General features: G+C 30.7%; 1 protein-coding gene across 2 annotated transcripts; it reads right to left on the minus strand.

Moving 5' to 3' along the window:
- Positions 1 to 1848: 1848 nt before the first annotated feature.
- Positions 1849 to 17115, minus strand: LOC133822688 (protein ZINC INDUCED FACILITATOR 1-like). 2 transcript variants are annotated; one of them, XM_062255106.1, is made up of 17 exons: positions 16935 to 17115; positions 16336 to 16376; positions 16114 to 16174; positions 15915 to 16017; positions 15691 to 15793; positions 15475 to 15528; positions 15328 to 15390; positions 15188 to 15237; positions 14997 to 15072; positions 13486 to 13704; positions 13302 to 13389; positions 13128 to 13213; positions 12892 to 12999; positions 12189 to 12233; positions 11994 to 12082; positions 8733 to 8776; positions 1849 to 2016 (listed from the first exon to the last, which is right to left on the minus strand). In XM_062255106.1, the coding sequence occupies exons 1-17, from the start codon at positions 17101 to 17103 to the stop codon at positions 1928 to 1930; spliced, it is 1488 nt and encodes a 495-aa protein (XP_062111090.1). In that variant the 5' UTR covers positions 17104 to 17115; the 3' UTR covers positions 1849 to 1927. The 2 variants fall into 2 exon arrangements, with proteins under 2 accessions (XP_062111090.1, XP_062111091.1); XM_062255107.1 differs by lacking the exons at positions 14997 to 15072; positions 15188 to 15237.
- Positions 17116 to 18255: the final 1140 nt, after the last annotated feature.

Here is an 18255-nt window from a genome sequence, read left to right on the forward strand (position 1 = left end):
GGTTTTTTGTCACAAAAATCACATTTTATACAAATTTCGTCTCAATTTTAGATAATTAATAAAAAAAATTATTGTATCTTAATTAAACTAAGTTTGAATTCAATTTAAGTTGTATAATTTTCTAAAGCTTAGTTTTACTAAAATTAAATAATTTTTTCATGTTAAAAATTAAATTTTTTTCTTTTTTTTTTTAAATTCAAATAATTTTTCAAATGTTAGAAATATACATTTTTAGGTTTTTGTTAATTAAATTGAGGCAAATTTTGTGTAAAATGTGATTTTTGCAACCAACAAATTACTTAGTGACTTAAGTGCAATATTTCAGACTACTTACTAAATTTTTTTGCCAAAAAAAAATTTTTAGTAACTTAAGTGAAACCTTTAAAACTACTTACTTACTTTTGCTACCAAAAAAACTTCTTAACAACTTAAGTACAACTATTTATAATATTTACTAATTTTTACTGCAAGTACCTATATTTTATGTCATTTTTTATTTTTTAAAATCGTTAATCTAATTTTTTTTAATATTTATATATATAATGTGTTAAGAGAGAGTGTCTTCAAAATATTGAGTCTATGATTTAAAATTATATGATATATTTATGTTAATTTATACAAGATTATAGTTGGAATTAATTAATTTTTTTTTAAATATCTAAAGTTACAAACTTAAAATTTTAATGAATAGATTTTAGTTAAACCTAAAGTTTTTTTTTCTTATGAGTAATGAAATGCGATTTTAAAATATATATCCAAGCTTTATTTAGTCACATTGTAGTTTAGTCTAACTAATTACATCTATTAGTTACCGTCTAAAATAAACAATGATACGAAACTGTGTATAATTAATGTTTGGATTTTGGGTCATGTATTACTCTTTTCTTTATCTTACTCTGCAAGACTTTTTCATATGCTTATGCTCTTCTCTCTGTCGGGGTCTCGCTGGTCCTCACCTGGGCCAGTGGAGCTCTGGCTGGGAGGGATTGTTCAGGGAGAAGTTTCCAAGAGTTTCTCCTTTGTCCTTGCTTCCTCGGCGAGCCCGCATCTCCCTTGTCAGGTGGTCAGCTGGAACTGGTTCCTCGTTGTCGTCCTTATGCAGAGGGATCCTCTACTTCGATTTTGAGGATCTAGTGAAGCAGTGGAGAGGCTTGCTTCCTTTAGATCGTGGTGCTACTTGGTGGTGGCCGTCAAGGCCATCTGGGGTGTTAGTGTTGATGGTGGTGTTGGTGTTCACGACCTCTGGTGAAGTTTTTTCTCTTGTTGGGGCAGTGTTGGTGGTGATGGTGGTCTAGGTTGCTTTTTCATCAGCATGTTGGTGGTTCCATTTGTTGGGGATCTGGTTCCTCGACGTCTCCCTGTGGCAAGGGGATCTCTACTTTGAGGTCTAGCGGAGTGGTGTCAATTTTGCCTGGGTTAGCAGGAGTGGTGGCCGTTTCTCTCTCTGTCTTTGTTGATTGTTAATTTTATGTTTTTTTTTTCTTTTGTTGTTTTTTTTTTCAATAATGATCCCTGTTTTATGGGTTTATGCTATCTATTTTGACGGTGGTGTATTGTGCCTTATCTTTTTTGATAGTTTGGTGGTTTTGTTGCTTTATCAATATGGTTCTAGTCACTTTGTTTTGATTAAGAAAATTTAGGGGGCCATTTAATTTGGTAAAGCTTAGACGTGATGTTCTTACTCTAGTTGAGTTAGATCGTTTGTCTCTTAATGATAATTTGTAACTTTACCCATTGGGTAACTGAAGTCTGCCTCACCATTTATGGAATCTTCAATTAATTAATTAATGATAGAGGTTTCGAGGATTGAAAAAAAAAAACAATTTTTTTAAAAGAGATACTAAAACATATTAAAAATATACTAAGTATATATACCTCATATTGAAGTGAACTTATATAACCCAGCTAAATTACATGTGATAACAAGTCACTGAGGCACGTCTAGAAAAGGTTTGAAGGTCATCATTAATGCAATAAACTCAACCACATTTAGAATGAAGAAAACCATATGAACACCTGCATCCAATGAAAAAAGCTATATAAGAATACACAAGCATGACAAGAAAATCAATAAATGTATGTACTATATAAAGAAAGTTACATGTGAGTGTGTTTGAGTGCAAAATATACAGAGTAGAATAATTTTTTTGAGAATTATTAATTTTCATTTATTTTGATATATGTTTTTCTTTTTTATGTATAAATTTTTGTGTTGATAGATTGTATTTTTTTTTTTTTTTTGGATACTCTAACATCTCTTGAGTTTTAATTAGAATATCTCCCTAGTTACTAATTTGTTTCTTTAAGAAATAGAGAGTGTATGTGTAACGTCTCAAAATTCCTAATAAGTATTAATGCCTTGATTAGGGATTCAGGAGGGCAATGTTGGAATATTATGTGAATTTATTGGATATTGATGTGATTATGTGAATTGCATGGGTTATATTATTATTTAATGAATAATTCCTGTGCAACTCTCATTGATTGTGGTTCATCAGACTTGGGATTTTCGGGACCAAGATTCTCATGTTGTAACAAACATCATGACTCTAATTTTGTACAGAAATGCCTTAATCGCCCATTGTGTAATGAAGATTGGTTGCATTTATTGCCTCATCGAATGTCCAACATTTGAGTTTCTTAGGGTTTGACCATTATCAGACTTGGGATTTTCAGGACCAAGATTCTCATGTTGTAACAAACATCATGACTCCATTTTTGTACAGAAATCCCTTGATCGCCTATTGTGTAATGAAGATTGGTTGCATTTATTGCCTCATTGAATGTCCAACATTTGAGTTTCTTAGGGTTTGACCATTATCCTCTTCTTTTCTCTACAACAAGGTTGTTTGATGCTAATAATATAGGAAGAAAGGTGTGGGGATATCAATTCCATTTTGAACATTTTGAGTGGAGGAGGTTGACTGCCTTACAAATGTCACAAAGGAATTGTCACAAAAAAATATCAATAGCCTTCAAAATGTTACTGAGAATGTTAGTGGAGTGGCCTCAAAATTGAACCATTGGAATAAAAAATATTTATAGGAGACACCAGGTGGCTATCGAAACTTGTTATCCCTCAAAATTCAAGAGATGATACGGTGAATGAAAATGAAGCATGTAGCATCACAAGTCATGGAACAATGACAAAGTATTGAAAAAATATTGATGAACAAAAATGGATAAGTCTAGGACCTATAGGGAAGCCAACCAGACCTAAATCCTCTAGGGGTGGTTGACCTGACTCCAACCCCTAGGGGTGGTCGGCCTAATAGGCTTAAGAAATGCATGGGGTGGTCGGCCCGCCCTATTCTTCATAGGGTGGTCGATCTAAACTCTCAAATACACTTCTCTAGATAAAGTTCACGCTCGTTCAAGCTAAAATCAACAGGCCTAACACCCAGAAGGTCAACAGGCCTAACACCCAGAAGATCTATAGGCCTAGCACCTAGAGGGTCATCAGGCCTAGTACCCAAGCTCTAAAGGGTCATCGGGCCTAGCACCTAACTCTCACAGACCAACCAAGACTTAGCGTTTTCCCGAAGGTTTCAATCGTGCATCGTCAACCACAATCCAAAGAAACAACGAGAAGACCCACGATATCATAATGATGGGGAGGTGGACACGTATCAACACTCATAATGATTGTGTACCAAACCACAATCCCCAGTCTTGCCGATCATGTAACAACCCTTGAGTAGTATAAATAAAGGACCCAGGGCTTCATTTAAAGGGACGGATATTCTTTGGGGAGAAACTCTGGGCAAATCTGTGACGAGTGAACTCTTCAGTTCCTCTTTATAATTGTCAATCGAATGATTCAATACTAAATACTAAGTGGATTAGGTTATTATTGATCATCAGAATAGGGTTGAACTATTATAAAATTTTGTGTGTTGTTTAGATACTTGTACTTTGTTGTATATTTACAATTATCGTTCAAAAGGTGTTGTATACCGTACATACGACCATTGGCCAATTTCACAGGTCAACAAAACTAAAATGAAGGAATTGGATACCATTAACTCACATATTTCTAGTGCTAATTGGAATAATATTCCTAGAGTGAAAAAGGAATTTGATGTCCTTCACTCTTTTAGAGGAAAAATACTAAGTTGTATGTTCTAAGCATAGCTGGATGAAACTTGGAGATAAATTTTTTGATTTTTTTCACAAGTGTTCATTTAAAAGACGGTTTAAGAATTCTATCAAAGGTCTATTTGATAATAATGGGGCATGGGTTGATAAAGGTAAGAAGGTGGTCAGAGCCTTTATTAGCTATTTCACCAATATATTTTCTTCAAATCATCCATCTTTGGAAGAGTTGGAGATGGTTACTGATGCAGTGCCAAGAAGGGCCACCTCAATTATGAATTCTCAACTAACCAAGCCTTTTTTTGTTTTTTTTTTTTTTTTTGCTGAGGATATTAGAAAAGCACTGTTCCAAATTGACCCTTCTAAAGTCCTAGTGTTGATGGTATAAGTGCATGTTTCTATAAGAAGTTTTGGGATACTATTGGAAATGATGTTTGTAAGACTTGTATGGATTTTTTTTGAATGGTTCTAGTTGTCTTAGAAGCATAAACCACACTTTTATTTCTCTTGTTTCTAAAGTAAGTGAGCCTTCTTGTGCTTCTAAATTTCGCACTATTATTCTGTGTAATGTATTATACAAAATTATTGCCAAAATTATGACTAATAGAATGAGGCAGTTCTTGGCGAAGTTATTTCAGAAGAACAAAGTGCATTTCTTCCTAGAAGGGCAATTACTGATAATGGAATTTCTCACAGGGGGTAAAGCCCTACACTGAGGAAATCTCAAGTAGAAATCTAAATAGGTCAATTAGTTACCATTAGGAAGGCCATGCTCGAGGAAATATGGAGAAAGACCTTCGTGGAAACCTCAATCGCAACATATAACGTCGCAAAAAAATAAGCAACACAAGCCAGCAATGAGGTATTGATGGAGTTGTACCCGGGCAAAACCTACCGAATGAGATATTAGCTAAGATGGACAATAGCTGAAGGAGTTAAAACCTAAGCAACAAGAAAATAACCTAGATTCAGACGAAAATGGTGACTTGTTCATAGAGAAAATCTGAATTTCTTCCATTCCATTCAATTTCAAACTACATGCATTGCACAAGTACAACATGACTATTGACCTAGTCGAGCATCTTAGTACCTTCAACATTATGATGGGATTATATGGGATTTTCTAGTAAGCTTGTTGCATGTTCTTTCTAGCCACTCTTATTGGAGCAACAAAACAAGGGTACCTCAGGTAGCATCCAAACACAATTAATTCCTAGTCGCAGATGTTTCGTGACTTCAACGATCAATTTTATGTGTTTAGGTTCAATGAACGACGCAAACAACCTCGCTAACTTGAAGCAAGGACCCATTGAGTCCCTCAACCAGTTCGTTAAAAGATTTAATAAGAAGGTTGCTCAAGCTAAACAGGTGGGAAATGATGGCAAGCTGATGGATGTACTAGTTGGTTGTGTTTTGAAACTCCACTATGGGAGAATCTTCAAAGTAAAAGCTGCAATTCAATGGAAGAGTTCATGAAAAAGGCAAAAGGCTTCGTGAACCTTAAAGAAGCGAGAACGGACTGTGAGCAAGGAAGTTGACCTCTATGCTAGGAAACTTGACCAGGAATGTTGATGGTGCAAGGAAGAAGAAGAAAAAGAATGAGCTCCCTCACCTTGAGAAACGGACAAACACCAACCTTGAGAAGTTTAAGAACGAGCTTCACTTTCATACCCTATACCAATTTTTTCAAGATAGAGAAAAATATTTTTGTCGCCATAGAACACCAAGTCCCTTATCAATAGTCACCATTGATCAAGAAAGAAATAAAGAATCGAGACCCGACTAGGTTCTGCAGATTATATAATGATGTGGCCCACAATACAAGTGATTGTCGAAACCTTAAAATTAGATTGAGCTCCTTATCAAAAGGGATTATCTCAAGCAATACACACATGGTGAGTAGTGCGAAGGTCCCTGATAAGGAGATACACCAGCTGTAGAAGGGGAAATTAGGTGTCGTAGTAGATTAGCGTGGTTCATGCTTGTGAGATTGTGCTTGGGATATTGCAACTAGTTTTTTATTTATCCAAGTTTTAAAAAAAAAAATTGTTTTAATGTTTACATCATAAAGACACATGAAAATAAGAGTTGTCATTTGAAGACAATTTTAATTGTTAGTTTAATTTGTTATTTTGATATTTGAAACACTTTACTTATTCAACTTTGTAAAACTATTTTTATTTCGAGCACCAAGAAGAGTGTTCCATAATCTGAGCACCTAGAGGTACTCTCAAGAACAAAACTTAATGCCCAGAAAGGGGCTCCAGAAGCTGAATGCAAAATAAAAGTGTTGAGAAGAGAGTGTTAAAAGTTGAGGGCCCAAGAGCACAACCAAAATTGAACACCCAAGAGTGTATTCTAAAAGCTGAACACCTAGAAGTATGCTTAAATCAATTAACAAAGGCATCAATGAGTGCTCGAAGTTCTAAAGGGTGCCTAGATGTATACTCAAACTTCAAACCTATCCAGTTAAGAAGGATCATAAAATGTCAAACACCCAAGAAAGTGTTCCATAAGTTGAATACCTAGGAGTATGTCTGACAATCTCAAAAGGCCAAGTTACCAAGCACATAAGAGTGTGCTCCAGAAGCTGAACACCCGAGAGAGTGCTCGATATCCTGAGAAGTAATCACTCAACCAAACACCTAGGAGTGTGTTCCAGAAGCTGAACACCTAGGAGTGAGCTCAACTCCTTTTTAGAATGCTTGTTGGGAATCATCTCAAAGAAAAAACTCAAAGTCCTCATTGTAAAAGGCACAATCAAGGACTTGGGGGCATATGTTGTACCTGTTTTCTGAGCACTCAACTAGCAATATAGTCATAAAGGGGACTCACTTGAAGACCAACTAGGGTAATTACTAATGTATAGGATAAGCAACAAAATTTTATTGAATCCATACATGAAAGAAGACTATAAAGAAGCTCAGATTAAGACGATTAACAAGTCATTTTAATGTTGTTCTCAACGGAAGGTGCGAGCTCAACAAGCTTGAAATCAGAGACAAAGTTTTGCACAGTCAGTGCTAAATATATCTAATTAAGGGAGATTTAGTCAATCATGTAAATAGGGAATTTTGAAATAATTTTAATTTGGTTCGGTAAATTTTAAATATTGATTGGTATTAATTGTGTAACAAGAATTCTCAAATTTTGGGAGATAATAAGAGCAGCTCTCCCCTATAAATAGAGAAGGAGGTTGAAGGTGTACAAGGTTAGATCTTTTCTAATAAAAAATGGAACTTTGCAAGAGAAAAAAAAAGAATTATCAAATACAATTATAAAGTGAATATAAATTATTTTATTTAGGCCGAACCACTATAATTCTCATGTGTTATTTAGCTTTCTTGAATACTCATTGTCTTAATATAATTTTTCTCAATGAATTGACAACTTTTCCATTTACTTTTGGTTGAGGAGAATCAATGTCAACAAAATTAAAATTGTCCCCTTGACTGAGTGGGTGTTACACCCCTACTTCTATTTCAACTTGTGTATTTTTAATAGAGAAAATACTAGTTTGACCCCTGCGTTTTACCTAAATATTCGATCGGTCTTGTATTTTGTTAAATGACAATTCAGACACTAATGGATCAAAATAGTACCCTAAACTTGATTTTGGTCAAAAAAAATTTCAAATATAATATTTCATTCTTAGTTCATTGATCACCTTCTCTGCTACTTTGAACCAATCTCATCTTTAATGACCAAAGAATTGATCTTATAATTGAAAATATTTTAACAAAAATCAGGTTTAGGGTACTATTTTGATCCATTTTGTAAACACACATAGTCTCAATTGTCATTTAACAAAACACAAAGACCGATCGCATATTTAGGAAAAACATAGAGGCAAAAATAGTATTTTTCCCAATTTATATATAATATTACAAAATATATATATGTGGTCTTCCTATATTAGTGATTAAAAAAATAAAAATAAAAAGTAATTAAATTAAAAAAAAGACATTACATGCAATGATTTGTTTTTAACTATATGATGATCTAATGGATAGTTTATCTAAATTTTTAATTACGTATTCACTTTCTCTTTAAGTGTTTCTTTTTTCTTTTCAGTCTTTCACCATTTTTAAGAAATCTAAATTAAAGAATAATAAAAAAATCACCTTTTAATTTTTGAACAAATAAAATATAGAGAAAAAAATATTTTATTTTTATCATTTGATTTTTTTAATATATACAAAATGAAGCATAATAAAATTCTTAAAATTAAATAATAAATAAATTTATTATACTAAATACTATATATTTTTCCTTTTAAAAAAATACTATATATTTAATTTCATTTTTAATATAATTATGTTGTTTCCATAAAATTAATTTTTTTGAAAAAATATTCTATAAATAATTTAATACTTGTAGGTAGTAATTAAAAGCTACTGAGTACAGTTTCAAAAAGAAAAAAAGCTACTGAATAATTTTCCTATATATATTTTATAAAAATAGTATAGAGAAACAAAACTTCTTTTAGAAGCACACACATTAGTCACATAAAACAGGATGATTAATGATAATATAATATAATATATGCGGTGAAAATATATGTATTATGTATATATGACAAAGTCTAAAGAGGTCTTTATCAAATAATAATAGAAATCGACGTTTAACTTCCATACCAGGGAGAAAGGATGCATGTTGACGATTCAGTGCCCAAGAAAATCTGCAAAAAGCCAAAAGCACATATTCTCTTCACCAATCCTTTAAGCCAGAGTTTCATGTACAACCAAGTTTCTTCTTCTTTTTCTTTTTTCTTTTATTTAGATCGCCTACTTCAGAATTTTGTATTTAAATTACTATCTTCGTAAATATTTGCATCGATTAGTAATGTATAGGTCAACTTTTCATCTACTGTTTTAGTTAAACTTTATCTTATATATTTTATTTTGTACTTAGAGTTAACTTTCTAAATTAAGTAATAAAATCCTTATTTTCCAAAGCTTTTAATAGCTTCAAAATTCATTAAAAAAATATAATTGACAATTATTGTATCAATATACAAAATTTATCATAAATTTAAGCGATACAAATATTAATGAAGCTTTTAAGTTTACAAAAAAAAATAAAAATTCAATGAATATATATTGGTTTAGATCTTATAAATCCATCTTATATCATTAAGAAAAATTAAATATATATTTTTATACATAATTTTTTATATATATAATTTCCCACTTAATTGAATAATTATAAAATATATTTTTTAAGTAATCTTTTATTTTGAAAGATATTGATTTTAATGTGAAAGAAATTAAATATTGGGGTTTAAGTGCAAAATGAAATATAGGTGGGGCTAGCAACGGTCAAGCAAATTTTTGTTTTTGGGTTTTTTTCTACACCTCAATAATTTTTTTCCAATTTTTATATGATTGTGTACATTATAGTCATATAATACATCTTTCAAATTTTCAAGAAATTCCAAATAATTTACAGTTACGAAAACAAGGTTTAAACCACTTTTGCACACGTGCTTATTTTTTTGTATGAGTGTAAAATTGAACTGTTTGAACCTTATTTTTGGCACTGTAAATTATTCAGAATTTTTTGAAAATTTCCAAGATGACTTAAATGACTATAATATACATCATCATATAAAAAAAATTGGAAAAAAAAATTTATTAAGGTGTAGGAAATAAAAAATGGTTGCACCTGTGCAGCCAAAAAAGTTGATGCACCGTGACAGCCAAAAAAATGGATGCACCAAAGTCTCGTTAAAAGTCATTACCGTATCTAGAATAATGCTCTAGAGTTCTAGAACGTTCTAGAATATACTAGGAATAACATAGAATATTCTAGAAAGTTCTTGAAAAAACTTATAACTAATTAGACAATATAGAGAGAGTTCTAGAATCATTTAGAAAAAGGTAGAAAGTAATTAAATAAATTATAAAGTTAGAAAATTCTAAAAAGATTTGGATGTTTCCTTTGTAGCCTATAAATACAAATGTAATGTGTGTCCAAGTGAGTGTCCAAAAGAGTGAGTCTAAGTAAGTATTATATAAGTGTGTCTAAAAAGAGTGTGAGAAAAATTATTAAGTAAGTGCTCCAAAACAAAATGTATAAGTGTTTAAAGTATATTGTGATAAAATATTGTATTCAAGTCTTGATGTAATTACTTTTGTAATAATAAAGTAATTACATTTTCACGTGTTGTGGTGTTTAATAAGTCTTACGTACAATTTTATTACAAATATTAGTTTAACATAAATATTTATAGACTACATTGATCGGAATTAATAGATCTAAAATATTTAGAAAGTTATGGATTTAAATGCTACAAGTTTAGAGGTTAAAGAAAGTTGAGAATTTCGCAACAAAAGGAAATGCAAGAAGACATAAATTTCAAATGTCAAACTTTTGTGTTTATAAAACATTTCCATTGGGACTTTTAACTGCCTTAGAGGTCTAACAGAAACTTTGGGCCATCTCAAACGTTTACTTCATTTTAAATCTACTTCAATTTTATTTTTCCATATTTTTTACTTTTCAAATTACTATGTCATCTTTAATCACTACTTCAAAATTTCACTTCAACTTTTATTTTAAAAAAAATATTCATTCTTTTAATTCTTTTTAATCATCAATAATTAATTTAACTAATAATATATAATCTTACATATTAACATTAATATATATAATTAAGTAATGATTTTATATCAATAAAAAAATATCAAAGTAGTAATCAACTTAACTTTTCTACATTATGAAAATTAAACTTTACATTTTTTTTTAAATGAAACATTAAATTTTATATAAATAAACAAAAAAGTACAATAAAAATTATACACTAATTAGTAAATTTGTTCAACAAATGATCAATTAGTGTATTTCTAACTACAATGTGAACTTCTTTATCCTTGATCCTTTTGTATTAATTAAAAAAATTCTTCCCATTTGTTGTTGTTTTTTTTAATTATTGTTGATTTTATTTCGTGTTTAAAATTTATATTTTTAATATTATTCTATACCCAAAAATAAATTAATTTTTGTGTTGTATAATTTTTATTTATTCTTATAATGTTGGTGTATATTTTAAAAACGAAAAAACTAACAAAAATTAATAAAAGATTAATTAGATTAATATATTTAATACATGATACAGATATATGAGTAATTTTATCCCTTGCATCAAATAAATAGTGCAACATCTATATTGATGTTGCATAGTGGAGTAACACCGAAATAAAGATAAAATTAGTGCAAGGTTGGAGAAGGAAATTTTGCATTTTTGAAGTTGAAGATGGCCTAAGAAAACATATACAACTTTAATTGTACAACCGTTTATGTATGCAAACCCTTGCCCATTAGAGGATTTTCTATTATCATGATAAAGTAAAACATCATTCTAAAAATGTAAGCCATTTATAGATGGGTTACAAAAAAATGCAAACTAAAAAATTGTACAACTGTTTGAATTTTCAAAATCAGTGGGATAAATATATTTATTTTCTTCAAATCGGTGGTTTCCCCAAGTTATTGGAAAAGTCATTTCTAAATTTGTAAATAGTTTTATTTTTCAATTTGGAGTGTAATTCTTGTTCAGTTCCTAAAATATTATCTTCCACTAGTTCACCTTAACGCCAAACAATGGTAACTAAGTCATAATTCAAACAATTTAAAAAATGAAAGAAAAAAAAACAAGAGGGTAAGAAGTTACTAATAGTGGATTTCAAACTATGTTTGGCTAGCAAATCATCACAAAAATTTTAAGTAAAAATAGTATTATACTGTAATGTTCATTTAATGAGGCTAATTATGCTACTTGCTTAGCTAAAGTAATGATGTTAATAGTAGAAATGATTAAAAACACAAACAACTTAGAATTCTCATACAAGAGAACAATTAAGAAAACAAACAAATTTATTTGGGAATATACTTACAATGATCCTCCACCAGCCGGACCAATTGCTTTGAATAGTGACATGCCTGCCATAGCTATGCCATTTGCAGCTCCTCTTTGCTTTTGGCTCTTCATTTATCCATGTCAACAGAAATTAGCCAAAAAAAGTATTAACAATGGTTATATTAGTTTAATCAAACACTATCAAACATAGCAAGTAAGACAAAAGAATTACCACAACCCTGTTTTGTAGTAGAAACAATCCTGTAGCGATGGATACCTGATAGTATATTCAACAATAAACAATTATTGCAGGTCTTACTAGATACAGCAAAAGTACGATATTGTCTTATATAGAAGTACTATTGGCAAAATTAAATGTGTAGAGCTTAATTATACAGAATTATAATCACACTATGCAATGAACGTAATTATTATTTTTTGTGGTGTGTCGCATATGAAACCCACATGATACAATTGACTAAAAAGTCTCAAATTCGAAACCCTCTTCCCATCCCATCTCTCCCTTACCAACTTAGCCAGCCTCACCAACTTCAGGTGGACATAACTCTCACATTGAAGCATGGTGGGACCTAACTATAAGCAGGTTAGGTCCAAATCTAGGACTCCCACCTCGAAAAGGTCCTCAAAACCAAAAATAAAGACCTCAAAAAAAAAAAAATTCTCATCAAGTGAAACTAAAAAAACTTTAAAATAATGAGTAAATTTCCTACCAGTTCTTCAGGACCATAAGTGAATTGCCATAAATGTTATATGTGTATGTGTGATAGTTTATTTTCTAGTTTGCTCCTCACGGTAGTAAGACGTTAATCCATAGTAATAGACACAACATAGAGTCCCCATAAGAGAGTCTAAAATCAAAATCTTAGGAAAAGGAACCATAAATATAATTTCCCAGCATGGATATGTACACTTACAGATATTATATTCTTCATCACAGATGCACAGTCAATCAAAAGAGTGAGCGAGAGACCAGACAACTTGGCCATAAAAGGGTAAGTTGATAGCAATGCTATTGTTACAACCTGCTCAAGAAACCAAGCAAAATTTCAAGTCTAAAGAATTTTCAACAATACTTAATACATTTAAATAAATTCCATAGCAAAAGTGTGTTGAACATGTTGAAAGAGATTAAAAAAAATGCTAGACATACAGCTCCGATTCGAGTTAGCGGTAAAAATCCACACTTTCTCTCTAATGGTGGGTACACAAATAACTGAAAGATAAGCATACCAATACCTAGAACATCATGAAAGAAAGTCAGATAAGCATACCAACACCAATTACGTAAGTGATGAGTGTATGTATGTTTATTAGTCATGAGTACCTGAAATTGAAAGAGCTTCACCAACATCGGAGCTTGAGTAGCCTAATCCCCCAAAATTCTTTGGACTAACAGCCCATAATGGAAAAATCTAGAACCAATATAAAAAAATTCATTGAAATCGAAAAAAAAATGAGATGATTAAAGATAAATGTTCAATGAAGTTAGTGGAAGAAGTTTTGCCTACCTCCGCATAAGCCATGTCATGAAGTTGGAAAACACAAAATACAATAATAGATGACATTAGGGGCCAGTTCCTGTAAAGACTTTGTTGAGGAGTTTGACAGTCTTCTTCACATTTTTGCAAATTTAAACTTAGATCAGATCCATTTGTGTTCACCTCTAATTGATCACAAAGTTTCTCATTCTCTTCTTCATCAACTTTATTATGAAAGTGAAGTGTTTCCTGAGACAACATGCAAGTAGTTAGGCACTATGTTGATCAATATAGATTACACATATCAAACATGAAACATATCATACTAAAAACAGTATTGAATGTCAAATTAATTTCTTTTATTATTTCTACTTTTGAGTATGTGGTGGACCAACTTTTACTCAATATGCATTTCTTAAGATGGAGCCTAAAACAACTATCACTATAGAAATAAAATACGTCCAATTGTACAGGTCAGATTAAAGCCTGAGAAACTCCATCTATGACAATGATTAGTGTGATTCTCCAACATTATAACACCTACAAAAATTATTACCATCAAGTTTTTACTCATTACTACTTTTTTTACCTTTTCGACATTCCTTTAGGAGGATGTCTTGTTCTCTATTGTACTTATTCTTCAGAAAAGTTATCATTTTGTTACAACCTGTTAGTCACAATATAAACCTTTAGTCACACCAAAAAATTGTTTGTAACTAAAAAAATAACTTTATTAGTTATAAATTGTCATTGGTTTAATCACAATTTATTATTTATAATAATAAACTTTGTTGTGACTTCTAAAGATACATTTAGTCACAACAAATTGCAACTTTTGCAACTAATACTTTTAGCCCAAAACTTTTTATGACGAAAAATATATATTGACACGTTTTTAGTCACATTTTTTTCATTGTTAGTTACAAATTTTCTTATGACGAAAAATAAGATTTTTTATAGTGTTAATTTTTAACTATACAGATCAAACAATATCACTTTTATAGTTGGAGCTAAAAGATCCCAATATGACATTCAGTACCTAATCTTTAGACCCTTCATCACAAGTACGATTATGAGCTGAGTCTTTTAACAAAATAATCCAAACAAACATATTCTTCCCTTTTCCGTTCGCAGTATTATGCTATCGAATCTTAATGAGTAGAAAATCATCAAATATAAGCAAGCAATATTTCATAACCACAAATGTGTAAGTAGAAAATCATGCTTAATGAACTAAAGTTATGGATCGTCTAATCTTTGAATTTTCTTTGTGATTCTTTAACTGTGACGTCAGTAAAATAATTCAGCTTATGAGATGATCTTGAGTTGATCATTACAGGGAGGACTGGACATGGAAGTTGATTATCAGATGAACATAGTCTTGAATCAAGAATAAGATTGAAAAATTTAACTGAGTCTTCTGTTCATATTGCCCCTTAAATTTCATATCGATGTTTTCGAACACTATCATGTTGCAGTAGTTTTAGAGATTTTAAAGTGTTATAATGACAAAAAATAGTAAAATAGACACATGAACATACCGGAAGCCAAAAGCACAGAATAGTTATCACTAGTGCGATCATTGATATGAACAAGCAAGGTAAGAAGTAGGGAAACCTATCAAATCATTTTTTTAAAGTTTAAAGTTAGACGCTTGAACAATTTTTGAGAAGGCCAATGAGACATTAACCAATAAATAAATATCCAAAATAGATAAAATGATCATTCTTACCTCCCAAACAGTGATTCTTGAGAAAAAATATGTGGTAACTTCTCTGCAGGCTGTTGTACAAATTTATAAAAAGAAAATAATACATGATGTGTAAATGTGACAAAATTACCATATTCATTTCATACACCAAGAAACACTACCTGTGCAAGGAAACCTCCAAGAGCCGGACCAATGACTAATGCTATTCCCCAAGCTGTGCTAATCTGAGAAATTTACCCTTCCTTTTATATCACAGACCAAAATGTGGTGTGGGAGAAATTTGAACACAAGGGGACAAAGGTTCTTACTATTGACATTCCCAAAGCTTGATATTCTACCCGGCAAATTTCTGAAGCATATGCCTAGAAAAGAGAAGAGATAACATAACTAATCTAAGTGCATTTGTGTTGAAAATTCTGCAATAAAACAGTTGCAAGATATCCTTTTGAAGAAATAAACATAACATCATCAAAGAATATGTTTTATAAAAAAAAAATAATTAGAACGTCGTTGAGAGATTTTACCTTCACAGCACCAAGATTACCGCACAAAGCTCCTTGAAGAAACCTCATAGAAAGTGCCATCCAGAAGTTTGTACTAAGTCCAAAAAGTGTGTTGAAGATTAACCTGAGATAGTCATCATTGATATAAATAAATATAACTGAGAGAAAGATTTAAAAAATTCAATAGAGGTGAGAAACTCTATTTTGCATATGCACAAACTTAACAAATGATAATTAGTACTAACACAGAAATTGTGCCAAAGATGATCACAGGTTTACGACCATATCGATCAGCTATCATTCCCCAAACTAGAGAAGTCAAAAATCTTCCACACATAAATGCAGCCCCTACAAGAAATGAAGGACAATAATCTTGAATAATTTTTATTTTAATAAAAAGCCAAAACCGTAATAGTCATTCTATAAAACACAATCTTATCTCACCAATAGCACCAGCATAGTATCCGATATCCTCTTCCCTTTTCGCAATATGGAAATCCCTTACCTGCAGAATGTTTTAAATATAGACGAAATGGATAAAGATATCATTAAGCACTGATATCACTCATAATCATTCGAATGTTAAGCAATTGGATAACTTATTAGTCTTGATTTATAAGCCACGCTATGACTAAATTTTTAAATTCTACCAAAACACATACTAACCATGAAGTAAATGAAAGGGAAAAGGGTTGCAATCGGCAAGTCTGCAAATTAAACCACCAAAAAAAAAAAAAGATCAAAGATACAGCATATCATTAGGCATATATAGTAGTTTTTGAATTGTAGGGAAAAAAGAAAGAATAAAAGACTTATTGAAGTTTCACATGCTAGCATTAATAGCATAACAAGATAAAGAAAAATTGATACTTTTCTGAAATCGCATGCACCAACAATTGCATCAATACACTTTTTATAACCACACACAAATATATATATATATTTATATAAAAATCTTACATATATTTTATTGACAGCCGACTCTGTTACACAATTGTAGATAATTAAAGAACAATACACTTATAGTGTCATTGAATTTAATAACATGAATGCTTGCTGCACCCAACATCACCCTTTTGCATGAGAATAGTACAACAATGGCTCTTAAACATTAGAGGAACCAAGAAGTTCACTTTTTATGTACAAAGTAAAGATTCTGCAATCATTACAGAACCCAAGAAAACCAAAAACATAACAAATCAAGAGAAATGTATAATATGTGTGTGTGTAATGATCAAACTTAGGGAGTGTAGTGATAGTTATACCTTGCACAAGGGCAACAATGAAAACATAGAACAAATGCTTGTAAGGAATATTAGGATTGGATTGTTTGAGTTTATCAATCTTGCAACCTGGGCACTTTTCATCATAGTAAACCCTCTCCTCCTGCTTCAGCAGCACTTCTCTATTCTCAGCCATCTTTTTATCACACATCAAAATATAGCTAAGACTCTTGTTTATTTATATGCCTCCAATAAAGACTCATGAACCAGGTGCGTCCGAATGAATGCTACAATATAATATTTTGGTGACCACTATTAGATTATTCCTAGCTAGTTGTTTTAGATTATTCGTAGGAAATTATATAAATATACAGTATAATATTTTGGTAACAATTATTTTGTGTGGTCCCTATATTTTGGTGAACACTATAAGATTATTCCTAGCTAGTAGTTTTTTTGACGAAATTGTTACCATTATTGATTTTATATGCCAATTAATTAGTTAGAAAATTATATAACTATACAAAATGAGTAAATATTGTTAAGATAGAAACTAAATATGATATATCATACTACAAAAAATATATACACTCGTTAGAAAATAATATACCAACAATCCATAAAAAAACTTAAAAAATCAATATGACTTTAAAATAAAAAATAATATACATATATATCACTATATTAAATTCGTACCCACCTAGATAAATAAAAATTTATATAAAAAAAAGAAGAATTTAAGTAATCGACAATGTAAAATGGTCATTTCTCTATAATTTAAAAAAGAATAAATAGTATTTTTGTGTCTTAACTTTTGACACTACTAGATTATACCCCTAAAATATACAGTTAGTTAAAATTTCTTCATGAACTATTGATACTATCATATTGTGCCCCTGTAACGATTTGCATAAAATAATTAACATTTTTATCCCTCAAACTTTGACAAATAGCAAATTGTGCCAACTTTAATTATAAAAAATTTAAAATGTATTTTTCTATTAGTTCTAAAAAGTTTTAAATAAATTAGTAAAAAATTCAATAAAAGTCAAATTATTTAAAATTCTTTTTAAATACATTAAGTTTAAAAATATAAATTGGATTTATGACAATTTGATTGAATCTGCCACATAATGACCATTTTTAACACATAAAATGCATGCATACACATTGAAGGGGTGGATAGATCACGAATTTTCTCAACCAATTATATATGAAAAAGACGTGTTTGAGGTCGAGTCTAAGGCCCATGATGGGATATGTGGCGTGGCGCGTAGTGAGTGTGTGTGTGCGCTTTCTTTTCTTCAATCGCAATAGAGATTATGAACACCGCAAATTGTACATGATCCTGAAAGACCTAGGC

The sequence above is a fragment of the Humulus lupulus genome, chromosome 3, assembly GCF_963169125.1.
Source record: "Humulus lupulus chromosome 3, drHumLupu1.1, whole genome shotgun sequence".
Classification (NCBI taxonomy): Eukaryota; Viridiplantae; Streptophyta; class Magnoliopsida; order Rosales; family Cannabaceae; genus Humulus; species Humulus lupulus.